Genomic DNA, 18044 nt, shown 5'->3' with positions numbered 1-18044 from the left:
TAGCTCCTTTCTGAAGGAGGTCCTCTGCGTAACTCGTCAATTCTTTGGAAGGAAGTTGACGGAAAGGTTCTGGCTGGAGGTGGGTTCGTCAACAGCTCCAACCCAGCCCTTTTTGACACTATGCTCTGAGCCCACTGGCTGAAGTTCCACCGGTGGCGAAAGTGAAACAGCCTCCCTCCTACCTGAAGTTCTTCATTGGTTCTGGTAACCGCCTCGGCCTCCTCTGAAGTGCTTTCCCTATTAAAGGGGCCTCCCGATCCTCTCCCACGAAAGGACCGCTTACCTCTGGCTCCCTTACCCCGAGCGGTCATACTTCTGAGAAGCTTGACTCTCGAAGGCTTGATTGTAAGCTGGAGAGATGGCGTATGAGGTAGAGGGTTGAGGCTGAGGGGATACACATAAATTGGCTGTGATTGACCCTTAGAAGTGGAAGGTTGGGCTGTCTGCACTAACGGCACTGCTGGAACTTGTTGAGGAAAGCGTGGTTGCTTCTTCTGGTAAGGTTGGAAACGCCTGGGTTTCCTCTGTCCTTACCTTTAGGTGTCAGGTCTTGCCTCCTCCTAGCCGTAAGGCCCCAACGGTCCTTAAGGCTCTGGGTTCAACCTCGTAGCCTCTGCCTGGACTTCCTTAACCATAGCCTCTGGGAAGAGATCTGCGCCCCAGATGTTGAGGAGGAGTAACCTATTCGGCTCATGTCGAATGGTTGCCTCTAGCAGGACATGCTTCCTACAATTCGTTCTAGCAGTGGCAAACTCGAACATATCTGACTGCACCGTTTGAGTCAGGGCTTTGGTCATAAGCTTAAAAATTGGTTCTGATCCATAGGCCATGGTTGCTACCTCAGACATAGCCATAGAGTTGATTGATCTGGCTAGTCGTGATTTTGCGTCAAATTCAGCCTGAATAAGACTATCTGGGAGCCTGGGTAGCTTTTCACCAAAACTGCTCCATAGCACAGTCCGGTTTGAGTTTGCCAGCTGAGAATGATTCGGCAAGTCTTCCCACAATTCTCCAATTGAAGGGAGTAACGGAGATGTGGGATCTGCTTCTTTCAACTGAGGCATGGGTTCCCCCTTCTGGGCCGCTGAGATGGTCGACCTTGCTATCTGGTTAGGAACGGGAGCGGGTACTCTCATCCATTGTGAAAATGGTAAAGGGACTTTTAAATGGTTGTATCTTGGTGTTAGAACAATCCATGTCCTCTAAACATCTGAGCCATTCTCTCTGAGCCTGGTCTCGTGAATAGAGGACTGTCTCCTTTGGTACCCTATCGTCCCGAACCATAGCCGAAGGCGTGAGCCTTGCGTAGCCTATGAAAGGAGGCTGTAGGCCTTCCGGGTAGAACTCGAAGTCCTCTATTCTTCGAGTTCCAAACTCCGGTATGGAGATGAGACCGTCCTGGAAGGGGGCGTATGACGCTACTCTCCATGGGTTGTTCATAGAGAAAGCAGGAAGTGAGTCATACGGAGGAAGCTGAGTTCCACTTGTGTTGGAAAGTGAGGGAGAGGCTAGAGGGGCTTCTCTTAGCCCGGCTATAATAGTATCTTGGGAAGTGATCCTATCCGACAGGCGAGAGATCATTTGTTCCATACTACTCTTTAGGGACCCAACTAGTCGCCCACCTGTTGCAACAGGCCAGCATTGGAGTCCAAAGCCGGAGCTGCTGCGGAGGTGGAGGGGAGGCTCTGAATTGGAACCAATGGTAGCGGAACTGGTGATTCTGCCGGATGCGAGATCTCTCCTTGGATTTACTTTTGAGGACTTAGAGCCGGAGCTAGAAGCTTTAGACCTGTCTGGGCCGGGATTGCGAGCCGGAGACTTACGTGAGGAAGAAGACGAGGACGTCTTCTTAGACGACGATGACGTCTTAGTCAAGGTCATCACTTTAGCCTTGACCTTAGGTCTAACCGAAGCCTCAGGAGGAGTATATAATTCATCACCGTTAAATTTTTTTTTTTTTTTTTTAAAAAAAAAAAAAAAAGCCTTGGAAGGATGGAGAGGTTTGCAGGGGTACGAAGAAACAGTCACACCCAAGGGCGACCCTTGGGTGCCCACCTTACTTACCTCGACCAACAGGTCGTCTATACCTACCATCGGTTCAACATTAATATCCAGGGTTGCGACATCCGTGGAGATATCCTGGTCTTGTTCAGTTAAGGAGGCCGCCAGCTGTTGTTGGATGAAGGCGATAGTCGGGTCCGCCTCTACTGGGTCGACGTAACCTGTCGCCTTGCCTCCGGGGAAGATTAATAGTGCTAACCGCTTCTCGAGGATGTAGGGCTGACCCTTGGCGGCGTTCTTGCCAAAACCTCCGACCCAGGCCCGCAGGGTAGCCAGTGCGGTATCCCTACTGCCGGAGCCTGTAAGAGAGGGCGTATTTTTAGATTTAAGAATCACTTTAAAAACTAAAACAAAATTAGAGTATAACTTAAACTAGATGCCTTAAGTTAAAGTAAATGATGAAAACTTAAGCACTAAAAAAGAAGCGGAGCAGCTACTGGAGATGGAATACTTACCCCTTCCAAAAGCTGGCTCACCAGATCGTACATATGGTACACGTCTCATGGTACCAGACCTGATGTCCCCGTGCGGAGTCGCGCATGGAGCATGGGACCGGCAAACTTCGTGTCCACAGGGTCCTGAAGTGTAGCGGAACATCCCGGAGCTCACAGTTGGTGGCCGGTAAGTGGGAAGACACATGAGTATCTTAAAAGGCATCAATTACAGACTAAAGGACAAAAGAACTCCGTTACATGCCGGAGCTCGGAAAAAAATTTGGGCATAACCCCTCCCTGCATTGCCTGAATAGGCTATAATCCCGGAGAGATCCGGTAAGATATGAAAGGGAGGGGGGATGGTTTAAGGTACTTAAGATAAACTTATAGATAACTTAAACCTAAACCAACAAGCGAACCGGACTAGGTTCAGTGTGAAGCGGAGGTGTAGTAACTCAGCAATACGGTAAGGTTAGTAGTGACCTACTGTATGTTCCGGTTCCCACTCTGCTGGGTGGACTAGCCCCTTCCGCTGGATACCAGGACTCCGATCAGGGAGGAGCTCTAGTAAGGAGGGAAAGGGCGAGAGGACATACATGCTCGAGCTAGCCCGGAGCGACAAGGTAGTAACGAGGGGGGAAGGCCAGGGCCCCCCACAACGTACCACCCGGCGGACCGAGAAGCCGGAGAGGTCGAGACCCAGTCTGGGGTCTGTCCCGACTCCCTAGCCCCTCCGCCTGAGGGGAGAGAGGGAGGCAGGCTCGGGTATGCGGAGCGAGCATGGGCAGACCGACCCACCCCCGCCCGACTCTATGGAAGAGCGGGAGGGGGGGGAAGGGTGACTGGGCAGGCGTCTGGCTGTCCCGTGATCACGAAGTGACCACGAGGCGGTAAACTGAGATACGATAACCAAACCTAGGCCAACCAACTGATCAGAGAGAAGCTATCGGGAAGCAACTTGAACTGAAAAGCGGTAGCATACAGGCCCACAGGGCTAAAACCAACTGATCAGAGATGCTATAGGGAAGCAACTGACTGATTCAGCGGTAGTATAGGCTCTATGAGCCAGGACCTAGGCTAAGCCAGACGCCTAACTAACCTAATCGATGACAAAATACATATAATAAAATAAAATAAAATGAAGAGAGAGAAAGTAATATAGCAGGAGAAAAAATCCAGGAGTGTACGACTAACCCGAAGGCAAGTCTACCACTCAAAGCTAGTCAGAGGCCGATACTAAGAACGTGGACTAGGGTCTGGATAGAAAAAGCCTACATAAGGTGAAATACATGCATGCATGACAACCTGAGTAGACCTTAATCTAAACAAAGCGGATAATCAAATAGAGCGTACATAAATAAGGGATGTTCTAGGTATGGGAGACCAAGAACGAACCCATCACGCGGCAGAACCATGCTGCCATGCTTCCGACCCCGAGAACGTATTTATACCTAAAAAACGGCAAATACTGTCTCAGGGACGGAAAAAACCAACTAACCGTAAATACGAGTACTTAAACTTAGCTGCTGCGATAGCTGCACGCTCCATTATAGTAAAAATCCAACGAAAGGGCACAAAAACACAGAGAGAAAAAATAGCACAAGTGACTCGTGTGCGCTAACTTAAAAGGATGGCCACCAGAGGCGCAGCAGTCGGCAGCATGGATGGAGTAGTAGTAGTACGAGCTGCTCACTCTGTGGGTCGGCTCTCCTCATGGAGGGTTTTTGTTGTGGGAGATTTCTATTGGTATTTGGCTCGTGGTAGTGGTCTCACTCGCCTAGTGTTCATACCGACACCCTCTTGGAGGGTGAGCGAGTCAGTTATACTGACCTTTTTCTTTATTTTATTTATTCTCTGGTATGTGTTAGTACATTTACCCTAGAAATAATAGATTAAAGGATATTTCGCGCAGCGACACGAGCTGAGCCCAGAAATACAATTTACCTCCAAAAATTGTGATATCAGGGGACCTCAGCAATCTTCCCTTTTCATCCTAACCTAGCAGTACTGTGAGGAGACAGTGGCCCCTTTGCCTGAAGAACAGAAGGGAGTCATCAGTCATGTTTCGTACTAGATTAGGAAAAGGAAAATGAAGTTGCCTCCCTTCTACTTACAGTTCTTCAGCTAGTGGAGGGTTTATCTCAAAGAATTTGAGGTCCTGGGTCACTCACTTTCCATTGCAGCCAGTTGACTACAGAATATCCATTTGAATTTAAGAATTTCAGGGCCTTCGACAGAGAAGTAGGTTTGTTGATCTTGCATATGGTGATTAAATAGATGTGCGACAAGTAATGGTCCTCTTTAGTTGTTTTATCCTCGTCACAAAGTCAAGAGGTGGTTAACACCCAATCTTCAACCTCAGCCCTCTAAATAATTTTTGCCACCAATCTCCTCAGAGTAGACAAGTTAGGTGGCAGTCCATGAGGGAGGCAAGAAGGAAGACGTCCTAGCATATGTGGACCTCCAAGGATTCTTTCTTTCACCTCCCAATTTGTCTGTTATTTAGGGTTAAAATCAGTGTTTTGACCTGGCTACACTTCAAGTCATCACTGAACTTGAGCACGTTTAGCAGCCTGGTCGCATCAGTGCATTATAAGTCTTTTGATGACTGTTAGTGATGGCAGTGGAGTGGAAATGACATTTGGATAACTTGTGTTGTGTAATTACCTAGGTCAGTGCATGAACTGAGAGAAGTCAGACCAGACTGCTTTGACACAGGTTAAGACCTTGAAGAAGAAAATTGACACCACCACAGCTTTGGATTGGCCTTCAGTAAACCATATCAAGAGACTGCTTTCTGTCATCCACTATTTCCAGCTGTAACTAAGTCCACCAGTCAAGCTCGGACGTCCCTATTCTGATTTTGCTAATCATTAGAGATTTTTCTATGCAGCTTGTGTTGAAGTGTTGGTCAGTTGCATCTCACCAGAATGTTTGTCCAGTTATGGTAGTGGATCCTAAATAAAGTTTAGTAAACAAACAAAAATTATACAACCTTATTATTCATATTTTTTTTTTAGCCAACTTCCCACCCATACTAAATTTGCCATTACATATTCAGTATGCATAATTTGCATAAGTTGTTGGATAGATGGTTGAAGGTTCAGGTGATGCTAGTGTTGTGGAAGAATGTGCTCCTGCTAATCTTCCTGCTTTTATAAGAAAAAGACTGTGAGTCTGGGGATTAATTTAGAGTTATAGACCACAATGATAGGGGTAGTGAGTTTTTATAAAAAAAAACTTGTTGTTTGTTATGAAAACTTAGTTTATTCATATACGAAACAAACCTTTGGTCTTAACATTAGGATAATTACTCAGCACCAGCTGGAAACCGGTAAAGTTTAAAATGATTGTGTATGCAAGGGACTATTGGCATCTGTGCTTGGTCACGAGACATTGGAGCCACCCACATACCCCTCATTAACTCATGACCCCGTTAGCTATTTTCTTACTGCCTTTAAGGGAGGACGTGCTTTGCTCCGTCCTTTTAAAGCCGGTTTAGTTTGCCCCCTGTTTTTTTCAATTTGTTGTTTGGAATTCCCGGGTATGTGAACATGAAGCCTTCTCATGCTGCGAGACTTCCTGGATATCACAAGGAAAGATAAACGCCCTGTTATTTTCTTCGACGGTTTCGCCGTCGAAGTACTCATCGTGTAGTAAGTCGTAGGTGGAGAAACTCTTAAGGTACGGATAATTCGTTACCTGTGCCTTGGAATATCGCATATTCATATGGATTGCCTGTAATCCAAATCTTTGATGTATTTGGATGTGCTTTGGGAAGTAATTATGACTAATTGTGCTCCTTTCCCTGCGGGGAGAGGACAGATACGTGGGTAGCGAGGATGCAGGTGTGCGGTCGGCGTTAGGCTTATCAGGAGAACCAACCCAAGAAGGACAGTTGGTTTGATATATAACGTCGTGTTGCCACCCAGGATCCCACGTAATGGATGTCCCTTCACATTCGAGATACTCAGTGACGTCATAACATGGCGACCGCCATGGCGTCACTTCACAGCTGCGGCCTACACGAAGACATGCTTCCATTTTCATTTTGAGGTACAAGAGTACTTTACAACTATGCTTTCAGATTGGAGGTTTTTAATACACATTGTTTTTTATAGAAATTACAAGCTTTAGGAGATATAAGTCACATAATGGAAAAGACACAAGTCTTTCCTCTGTATCCTTCCGCTTAGGCGTCATCAAGCTTAGGTGACTGGCTTTGATGCCAGTGCGTTCTCCTGCCAATCCTGGAAAAATAGGGACTTCGTAGATGATCCTAGAGCCAAGAGAAGTTTCTTCTCCATCTTCGAGCCAGAATTGTTACATCCCTATTATATGAAAGCACAAGAAGTAGTTGTAATTGTCGAACAAGTGAATGATGGAAAGTTAGTCTAGTGTGGCTGCTGTGAAGAGTTGGAAAAGGCAAGAATCAGGGACTTCGTGACTGATCCTCATGCCAAGAGGAGAAGAATAATTTCTTCTTCATCTTCGAGCCAGGACTGTCACATCCTTGTAAAGTAGAAATGCCACAAAAGGTTGGGTCTCTTGATCTTGGCTGCAAGAGTACCATAAACAGCCTCACGCTTCCATCAAGCGTGTTGATGTCATATCCAAAACCGCTTGCAAATGGCGGTAGTCATGACGTCACAGCCTACTGATTCTCGATTTACTTCGCTGCCTCCAGGACCTAGTACGCTTTCCAACTCATTGGTACACACAGTAATGAAGAATAAACAGAATCTAGAGGTGAAAATGGCTAAGTAAGACAAAAAGAAAAGGCGTGATTCGTCTTCTTCTTCGTCGTCTTCTCTAGATGGTGTCATAGCTAAGTTCGATGGCATCACTGAGTGTACCAGTCAAGCGTTGGAGGATACGGGATTTCGTGACTGATCCTCGGGACAAGAGGAGAAGAGTAAATTCTTCTTCATCTTCGAACCAGGACTGTCACAGCTCAATCAGCAAGAAAATCAAGAAGTCAGTGGCTGGTAAGCTCAAAGCAATCGGACGAAGCCGTTTACAAGAGTCCGAACGAGCGAAAGCATCGACGGTCGCTGGGCTAGCGGCCGACGTGGAGTTGCCAGTGGTGACTACAAAGAGTCTAAGAGAGACTACAATGCCGTAGCTGAACTTGATACATACGCCGATGCATTTACAAACGTTTTCCATGGACTCTAGATGTCAGAGTAATGAAATATGATAAAATTGCTCTCATATTTGTATATAGGATTGCAAAAAGATACCTTCTCAAATCCTACTAACTATAATATTTTCAAGATCGAGCCATCAGCGGCCATTAAAGATCAAAGGTGCCGAGGCCGTATGGTTGGAAGACCATGACGCATGCAAATAGATACCTTCTCAAATCCTACTGAATATTCGGAATTGAGCCATCGGTGGCCATTAAAGATCAAAGATGCCGTGGCCGTATGGTCGGAAGGCCATGACGTATGCAAATAGCTACCTTTTCAGATCCTACTGACTATTCGAGATCGAGCCATCAGTGGCCATTAAAGATCAAAGATGCCGTGGCCGTATGGTCGGACGGCCATGACGCACCCAGACGTTTGTCAGAGGGTAGGAGTGAGTTAACGTCTCCTGTGGCTGAACACAGTGCGTTAGAACCAGAGGGAAGAGAAAACCAAGAGTTTCTGGCTTCGCATGAGGAGGAGATTGATTTGATTAGTCAATTCAATAACCTTTCGGGGAGCACGGAGACACCTGCCAGCATGCTTCCCCTGGGGATTGACATGGTGTTTGGTTTGAAAAAGGATACGAAAGTGTATGAATTACCTTGTTTTAGTCATGTAGAGTCCATTTTACAACACGTAAAATGCATGGATTGATGGAAGGATATGGATACTTCTTAGTAATCGTATGCAGCCTGAATGGTGGAAATTAGCATACATTGGGTTGACTCCAGAAAACTTCAAACCTTTACAGGTAAGAAGAATTCCCATGTTTTATATACTTGTTGGTATAAGCTGGTTTCTTCCTATTAGAATATTGACCAAACGCTTCGACTCTTACACAAGTAGTTAAAGTTAATCGAAAGCTTGGTTCCTTCGAAAGTATTGTAGAACCATTCTTCTTAATGAAATCGAATGGGAACTTAAGTCGAAAGGAAGAGGTGAATGTCTTTCTTTTGCCACTTAAGGTAGCCAAGCCTAAGTAGGGCACTTGTAACCTAAGATGCTATAGCCAGGATAATTGGGTCATACCTTTTAGCCTAACAAGTGGTTATATTCGTAGCCTATTCTAGCCAGTCCGAGTCTACTGCTACTATCTTAGTTTATCTTAGTAGTAGTTCTTAGCTTAGACTGTCCGAACTAACTGGTTTGGGTATGCATGTGTTGGCTTGGACCAGCTAATGGTTGCAGTTTGGCTTTCGAACCTGCATTTACTATCTTAGATTAGTCTGAGTGGTACAATTCTTAGCTTAGCCGGCTCCGCTTAGCCTAACTCATAGGTTAGGTGGTTCTGACATACATGTCAACTTAGCCTAACAGTGGATTGATGACTTAACATGATCTGGTTGCTTGAACATGCCCTTACTATCTTAGGTTGGGCAAATTTATGGTTGTAGCCAGCATGGATAGCCCAAACTTTCCTGAACAGCTTTACCGTAACCTAAGTCATTTAGTTTTTAGCCTAGCCTAGTTAAGTGGACTTAACCTACCCTAAGTGATGGAGGAGTTAGCCTAGCCTAATTGGAAGTGTTAACATAGCATAACCTAACCAAACCAGGGTCCTAGCCTAATTGGAAGGGTTAACATAGCCTAACCTAACCAAACCAGGGTCCTAGCCTAATTGGAAGGGTTAACATAGCCTAACCTAACCAAGCCAGGGTCAACTTGGTCTTGCCAACTTAAAATAAGTTAGCCAATTCTTAATTGACTATACCTACTTAGACTAGTCCAAGTGGTTGTTGACTAAGTTAACCTGGAATCTGCAAATGGGTCTCTTCCATACTGGTCTAGTTTCTATATTGAAGTCATGAACCTAACATAGAGGGTTCGAGCTTCAGTTGGCTAGAGCAAGGCATTAGTACCTCATCATATCTGGAAGGGGAAAGTGGGGAGTTTCCCATTCTTCAAGAGTGAGGTAGGGTGAAGTGACGTTGGGTACAATTTTGTTACAATATATGCCCGTATATTGTAACAGGTCACCGTATAAGGTGTTTCGTGGTTGGGATCTTAGTTTTTATAAAAACACAGCTGTTTAGTAGCTCTCCTAGGGCTGAGGGCTGCCCTGAAGGATTGGATATTTTTTACTTGGCTAGGAACCAATTGGTCACCTAGCAACGGGACCTGCAGCTTATTGTGGGATCCGAACCGCACTATATCAATAAATTATTTTCCATCACCAGAAATAAGTTCTCTGATTCCGTGTTGGCCGAGATGGGAGTAGGACCTCGGACCACCGGTTTGGCAGATGAGTGCACAAGCCACTCATCCAGGGAGGAACTCTTATTATGGAAAAACTATGTAATAGCTGTCTCAGGGGTTTCACCCTTCGAGGAGCCTGAGGATTCCATTTGCGACACTGGGAACAACCTGGAGGTTACGCAGACTCTAGGTTCTACCTGTTCCGCCATGTCCCGAACGGAAGGATGGGTTCCAGTAGTTAAGGAGGACCCAGGATGAGTGACTGATAAAGTTTATCGTAGCACAATCATCGCTACCATGTTCATGTGGGGAAGAGGCACCACCGATAGGTAGAATTAATATCTCAAGGTCTGGAGGTTGACCAGTATCCCCTTTTGAACTAATAGTTCTCAGTTTTTGGGTGTAGAGTGTCACCTCGGATGTAATACAACTCCAAAGGTCATTAGCTCATATATACAGAATGACTCTTTGGCCGTGACTGCCTATATAGTGGACGTTTCTGTCCATTAAAGGCATTCAGTCAGTAGACAATGATCTGCTGGAGAGGTTTTCAGAACAGAGGGAAGAATCTCTGTAATTACATGTTTACATGCATGGTGATATACATTGGGCTGGTGATTGGGCATGTGAATATCGCTTCACACTGACTAATCTTCAGATGAATCAGGAGCAGTGAACTGGACGGGGCACATAAGAACTCCGATCTGATAAGTGATAACACACACTGTATCAGAGTAGCCTTGACAGACTACCACCAGGCACATACATCAGTCACGTTACAGGAAACTGACCGTGGATGGGGGTCTTCCTTTGACCTTGGTAGAGTGGGAGTACTCAATAACCAGGGTTTTGACGTAGACTCAAAAGTAGTCTGGAACATCAGTTCCAATTGGCCCCAGAATCCGAGATAATGAGTCAATGCAGCACAGGTCATGATGACAGATACATTTCTTAGTCATGCTCAGTGAGTGTGTGTGGGACCTTCAGCAGGGCCGGCTTTGACTTGTCAAAGTACTCTGTGGTTATAGAAAGAACTACGTCACCTAGAACATTAAGGTGGTAGACGTAAAGGAACTGGCCAAACAGAGGCAATCGGTCAAGCCTACTCCTTGTTTGTCAAGTTGTACCAATGAGGTTATACAGAAGAGAAGGTCATCAGAGGAATATGGGCCTTCTGGCATTTAAGAACATATCTGTTAAAATGATCGTGATGGTTGGTGTTGGTCTGTGACTGTATCGAAGCTCAAAATTGAGCAATTTTAAGGTGTCTGTCTGTTCATTGAAATTTGAGAGTGGGTTCTTTGTTTTGAAAACCACTTTCAGTTTCCTGTGTATATATATGAGGTTGCCCAGAGATCCTTGGACACAATTTCCTTGGGTCCTTTGGTGGCTGCTCAACAAATGGTGTAACTCATCCAGTACCCCTGGCGGGTCAGTTGGTATCTTGTCTAAGATGATGGTATGAATGTGAAATGGAGGAGTTAACTGGCCTCTTTCCTTTTCAGATTTCTGTCTCCTTCTTTACTTAGGGCAGTAAGAAGATAGTACCATCATAAGTGGCCATACTGTTAGGGTTAGTATCAGTAAGATACCTATCAGTAGCAGGACATTCCTCTCTTTAGCAAGGGGTAGAGGAATGATAACAAACCTACATGAGTGGATGAATTGGTTTGTTAGAGGAATAGATCTTGTCTTCCTCGGACGCAATGACCTATGACATTGTGTAAAAACCCAGAAGTCTGACTCTATGATATTCATATATGTCTTAGATTCGGAAATACTGTTTTGTAGAATTCTAGTATTCAGAAAACTGATCAAAGGTGGCAAACTCCCAGTTGGTTAATAGTAGTACTTACCTCCCACCAAGAGTAAGTCTATCCTAATGTTAAGACTGAAGGTTTGTTTCGTATATGGACAAATGACAAATTTTTAACTAATTTATATTTTTCATAACTTACAAACCTGAGGTCTTAACATACAAAGGCCCACCTCTAATCACCCCTCTATCAACTAACCTGGGTTGGAAGAATAACTAACGGGGTCACAAGTTAATGAGGAGTATGTGGGTGGCTCCACATGTCTCATGACCAAGCACAGATGCCAATAGTCCCTTGCATACACAATTACATATTTTAAACTTTACCGGTTTCCAGCTGGTGCTGAGTATTTATCCTAAAGTTAAGACAGGTTTGTAAGTTATGAAAAATACAAATTAGTTAAAAATTTGTCATATTCTTATTAAACTATGAATTATGTGAAAATGATCCACTACTAAATTTAGCTAATTATTTGTAATGGTTTTATGGTGGAACTTCCTGATTGGACAACTCTGTGACATATAAAGAGTTTTGTTTTGAGTGGCAAGAAAGTGGATGATATTGAATTATGTTTACAAACCCTTGACAGAAAGAATGAATTTGCTTGATTTAAACCTTTCCTTTGAATTATGAGGTATATTATTGGACTGTAATTATCTTTATTTCATTCCAGTTTTCAATTCAAGAAAAAATCACGCTTATCAGACTATATATCCTGCCAACTCATCTGGTGAAGAAACAGAATTCCAGAATAGACATCTAGATGAGGAATCAGTAGATTACAATGCCAGTATCACAACACAACTTACAACATTAACTCAGTCTGATGGATCTGTTTCCACAGTAAGGTTATAAGTGGTTTTTGTCATTGTAAAAAAATTTTTTGTGTCACATTTGTGATCTGATCGGAGTCATATACTAAATAAATTTGTCTTCTGTAAGATATTAATTTCAGTAGTCTTTAGTAATGGCACTATCAAATATGTAATGATGATAAAAAATACCTGTCTGTGAATCTTTTAAATGTTGAATGAACTGTTTAGAATTCAATGTCAAGTGAATTTAGATTATAAAGTGCTATAAAAGAAAAAAGGCAGCTGATAGGTTAGGGTTTGCACATACAGCACCTCCAAGTCCCACTGACTAGTTCTCTTACTTTTTGTGATTTGCAGTTCACAAATCATTCCACATTCCGTTTCTAGATGGCAGCAAACTTGAAAATTGCTAATGTTTTCGGTGTATCTAAAGGGAATGCCTGGATGGCGCACACAAGACTACATTCCTTGCTAATCCTCTTATTACTACTAGCATTATTCTGGTATTATTTTTGTCAAGACAAGAACAGTGGTTGATTGCCCCTATGCCAAAGGTGAGCATGCCATGAAGCAGCCTACCTCATGGACAGGACAAAAGGCAATTAAAATAAACTTAGGGATCAGTAGATAGTGTCAAGATAGAAAAGAAGAAAGATTTTGCTACAGGGGAAGAAGGGGGAAGCAAGTTGGGCAAGTATGCATTAGCCATACCTTTGACATGACTGCATCTTGTGGCACTCATCCTTCCATGTGCCTGCTTTTGGCTTTGCCAGCCTTATTTTGACTGTAGCTCCAGCCACTCTTCTGGGGAGAATCAAGATTGGTACCACAGGCACCACCAAAAGTGCTCCTGCTTTAATGAGAAATTCTTTGCCAGCACTTTAGAGGCTCCTGCCTCTGATTCTCACCAGAATGAGGGTTGTGCCAAACCTCTCACTATTTTTCTGCTGTCACCGGCCCTTGCCAAGATGACACATTCCTACTTAATCTTATAATGAGATCTCTTCTTATTGCCTGTTGAGACTCCCAAGAGGCATCAAGCAGGTTTGTTCTGCCTGTCCCACCCTAGACAGAAAACCATATACCCACACATCCTTCAAGTCAAAGGCCTCGTAGGAGGCTAGTGCCATCAGTGTACCACATACGCTGCACTGTAATCATTACTTAAGGTGATGTAGAATGACTACTTCGCTGATTCCATGGTAGCTCAGTATAATTATACTACCTTCAGAAGGATCCGTGGGACTTTCAGTACTGAGAGACAGAAGTAGTCCCAAAGGTTGTCCCTGTAGCCAGTACTAGGGTAGAAGTCAAGTCCAAATATTTTTTTTTTTGTTATAGTACCTTCATATTTCAAATACTATATTAGAGATTCCCTTGAACATTATGGATTTTATAGTTGGTAAACATTCTAGGCTAGGCTGTGACAAGCCAGTTGTGTTGCTTCAGTTATTCTATATTGTAAATATGTCACTCATTAAGTTTTAAAGAGTATCTGGATGCTTTACCCAGACCTGGTTACCCTAATTTGCTACAGCTCTTGTTATGTTTACAACTTTGTCACTGTACCTTTCTTCTGTGTTCATTATTTCAGGTAAGATCAGTTCTGTGAAGAAATTCCTGAAGATGCTAATTATAGCCTACTAGCAAGAGTGAGCACCTCTTCTTGGAGAGCCCTCGCTACAAACCTTTCAAAGACCAAGTAGTAACTTGCTACTGTACTTGGGAAGTCCTCAATTTTATTTATAAGAATTATTTTGTATTTGCCATCATGGTGCTCCAGAAATTTTGTGCCTTGTTGAAGGCCATACAATCTTGTATGACTTTTAGGATGGAACTTCATGTTTCCTATGAGTTTGGTGAAGGATGTGACAGGCAAGCTGGTCTGCACCAATAATTTGCCAGTTCTTTTCCTTTCCACTGCCAATTCCAGTCTCCTAGAGGGAGGGTGTAGCCATTGAGAATTTTGGTGGCCATCCCATTCACCCTTTGGCAGAAGTTACCAGCTGCCTGGAACCTTCTGAGGAAAAACTTTTTCTCCACCCTTCCATTTCAGGCCTTTGATCCTCAAAGGTTAGTGCCAGATATTTCAGTCAGGTAGAGAGGATAAACCACCTTCAAGTAACCTGTAGGGCCCGTAGAAGTGGGTGAGGTCAGCTTCCTCCCACAGCTTTGCCCATCTGTAGTAGACTCATCTTCAAATGTATTGAAGGTTGTGGCAGGAAATTGAAGCAACTCCATAGATGGCAATTATCTTGCAAGAAAATACTTTTCTACTATTTCAGGAGATAAATGCCCCCTTTCCCAGTTTCTGGGCTTGGTGCCTTCCAATCATACCCTTGGAACTCTGAGAAATAACGGGTCCTAGACATAAAGATGAAGTCAGTGATAATAGACGTGATGATTGAGGATGTTACAGAGGACAGTCTGGCATTGACAGTCATCTATTTATTGTTCATGAGGCTTTGGGAATTTGGCAGCATGTTAACCTCAGCTTATTTTTATTACCTTCTGTAAACCCCATTGCAGTTGTAGACATTAGCTTCAGTTCAGTATTGTATCCAAAAAGGGATACCTATCATCAGTAGATTTGAAAGATGACAGTTTTCAAGTCTTATTTGCCTATCATCCAAGTTTCCTTCACTCATGTGTGATGGAAGGGCATTTTTTAAGCTACAGCCCATCAGCCATCAAATCTTGAGGATGATCTCGACTCCAGTCACTGTGTGGACCTGTGCTCTTGGTACCACACATTTCAGGTACTTGGATAACCACTTCCCACCAAAGCTGAATTGACACCTCCCAAGCTTATTTTATTCCTCCCACAGGCTACTAGACTATTCTCAGGTGTCTGGATAACAGGGTGTGTACTGTATTGTTTACAGAAATTTTTTACTGTGGTAAGGTTTCTTGTATATTCTCCAAAGTGGATAAGGATCCATAATACTAATGCCATTTCCAAAAAATATTTCCAGATCACAGTAGTACCAAGTTCTCACATACCATAAAAAACTTGAAAACCAAAGTATTTATTTGTTTATTTTTTTGTTTATTTTTTTTTATACCTGGTAGGATATTTAAGCTGAGCTCTTGGTTTCCCTCTGCCCCCAGCAGCTGATGATTCAGTGGTATTTTATCTGAATTTTTGTAAATATTAGGTTGGTTTGCCTTATTTCTTTTGTTCTCTTCTACCCTTTCATATAAAATGTCCATAATTTGTTTATTCTGTGATGTTAATGAGTTAACCCATAGACACCAAGAACTATAAATGCAGGTAGTGAAAGAATAAAAAGCTATATTATGCAAGGTTTTGTATGTTTTACTTTGATACCCTTAATTATAACTGCTGTAAGTAGCAATTGCTCCTGAATTTCTCATTAAAAGAAAGTTGGCATCCGTGTGAATAGGTATTAAAAATGTTATTGACAATTCAAAAAAATAATCTTAGATATCAGATTAGATCTAATCTCTTGGCTTTAAGGCTTCATGGTCATTTTTTGAGAGCACTTATAACATTTAAAAATTTTATTATCGTTGAGTCAGGATATGAACATTCAGTAAAATTATTGAACCATTTCTTGGTTACTAATATGATAAAATTATGACCTATTACTTTGTAATAATGTTAAATATTTCGTCTTCGTCTTTTACAGGTAACTGTCAGTCAGTTGTCATCTGTAGATGATCTTATATCCCTGGATTTTCCAGTATGTAATATACCTTCTTATGGTGTGTACAATGAAGAAGTGTTACCACCAGAAGAAACTACACCAGTGTATGTATTAACTCTTCTTCTGTTCTGCTAATCTGGCTGTTTTATTTGTATTACCATCATCTGCTGCATTTGTTTACTTTAGGTTCCCATGAGTATTGCCACATATTGTAATACATGTTATGTAACTTTAGATGATTAGGATGTTTACCAAGATTAATACGTAAATGTTTGCTAAGAGTGCATGAAAGTTGATTCTGCTACTTCATTGCCATGAAGATCCCTTCCTTGAGTTTTTCATTTTCTGTTTGTAGCACTGTGAAAAAATTGAGTGAGATGCTGTTAATGCCAAAGGAAGCTATGCGCACACCAGAAAATTCAGCATTGCCACCTCGCCCAGTAATGACTGGGAAGGCTGAACTTGAACTGGGTATGCCTATTGGCCAGGTAAGATGACCACTCCAGCAGTGATTACTGAGGTTTTGTGTTTCATTTTGAGTGATAGGTAACTTTATTTTTTATTTTGAGTGATAGGTAACTTATTTCTGGTTAATAAATTGTGAAACTGTACACAAAAAACATCAAAGGTGAATATCAAAAGGTTTTTGTAGGTTATACACATAGTACAGGCAGTCCCTGATTATCAGTGGGGGTTCCGTTCCCGGGGGTGTCCTGATAAGTGAAAACCTCCATTAACCGATACTCAGTGATTTATTCAGCGCCAAAAGCACCCTGATGGCACCTCTTGTTAGGTATGTTATGGCCCCATAACTTATTGGCATCCAGAACTCAAGGTGCCGATTTTATGGCACTAGACAAGCGCCATAAAACCGGATCGCCGAATAACCGGGAACTGCCTGTATGTGAATGTGATTACAGTACCATAATGTATAATACAGAAGACGAGACAATTCTTACTCTTAGTGTGTAAATTGCTTTGGTCCTAGTAAAATCCATACTGATGTTATCAAACCAATTGTGGGTCCATGGTATAGTCTGTTAGCATTTGAACAGAATCCAATAGGTACTCATTATTTATTGATGACAGTGTACTACTAAGATGAAATAATTTGTTCAAATGCTCTATAAAGGCATCGTTTATATGTGTAATTATTAATGAGGATTTTTTGTATACTTCAGGGCAACTATGGAAAAGTGTTTAGAGGAGTTTTGAAATATCCTGAAGGAAAGACAGAAACAGTTGCTGTGAAAACTCTACACACAGTTGGAGATATTGAAGATCTAAAGCGGGAATTTACAATGATGAAGGTACGTTAACTCTCTGTTGAAGGTTTGCTGGGAATGATTGTAACTTTGAAAGTTTGCTAACATTTGCAGTGTTTTCATAGAAACAATGCATAGAAACAAATCTGGGTTTTCTGGGACATATAATGCACTTGTCTGATTTTAACTCAACTATAGCATACAGTTTTACAGGACAGTACATACTATAAAGCTTGAAATAAAAAAGTAGGTTTTTTCTGTTACAGTATTTTTTCATGCTTTGTTTTCAGTTTGTGATCTTTTTAACAAGAAGTAAATGGTAAAATACTTATGTTATATGATAGAGGTCTTATTGGTAAAATGTTTCTTGGGTTATTAATTTCTGTTGATTTTAAAGTGAAAAGAGAAATTGAAATAGATCTTTAAAATTAGAATATACACAAAAGCTTAACTTGACCCACATATCATCCAGGGCTTGACAATTACCTTTGCTATAGAGTGAGGTTTATGGCCATTAAATTTACCATAGTTTACATGGACAATTTTGGTATTAAAATGAAAATCTTCATTTAGAAAAAAAATGCATACACACT

At 42.4% G+C, this 18044-nt stretch overlaps 1 protein-coding gene across 3 annotated transcripts in view; it reads left to right on the top strand.

Annotated features, from left to right (window-relative positions):
- LOC135227039 (tyrosine-protein kinase hopscotch-like) overlaps positions 1 to 18044 on the top strand; it is a 185140-nt gene that overhangs the window by 150554 nt on the left and 16542 nt on the right. For all 3 annotated transcript variants that reach the window (XM_064266829.1, XM_064266830.1, XM_064266828.1), the window contains 4 exons: positions 12374 to 12543; positions 16169 to 16290; positions 16542 to 16674; positions 17368 to 17496. In XM_064266829.1, the coding sequence (XP_064122899.1) occupies positions 12374 to 12543; positions 16169 to 16290; positions 16542 to 16674; positions 17368 to 17496 (554 nt within the window). The remainder of the gene's footprint in view (positions 1 to 12373; positions 12544 to 16168; positions 16291 to 16541; positions 16675 to 17367; positions 17497 to 18044) is intronic.

Source organism: Macrobrachium nipponense, chromosome 15 (genome assembly GCF_015104395.2).
Source record: "Macrobrachium nipponense isolate FS-2020 chromosome 15, ASM1510439v2, whole genome shotgun sequence".
Taxonomy (NCBI): domain Eukaryota; kingdom Metazoa; phylum Arthropoda; class Malacostraca; order Decapoda; family Palaemonidae; genus Macrobrachium; species Macrobrachium nipponense.
Note: the sequence above shows the minus strand (reverse complement) of the source record. Positions and strands in the feature narration are given on the sequence as shown.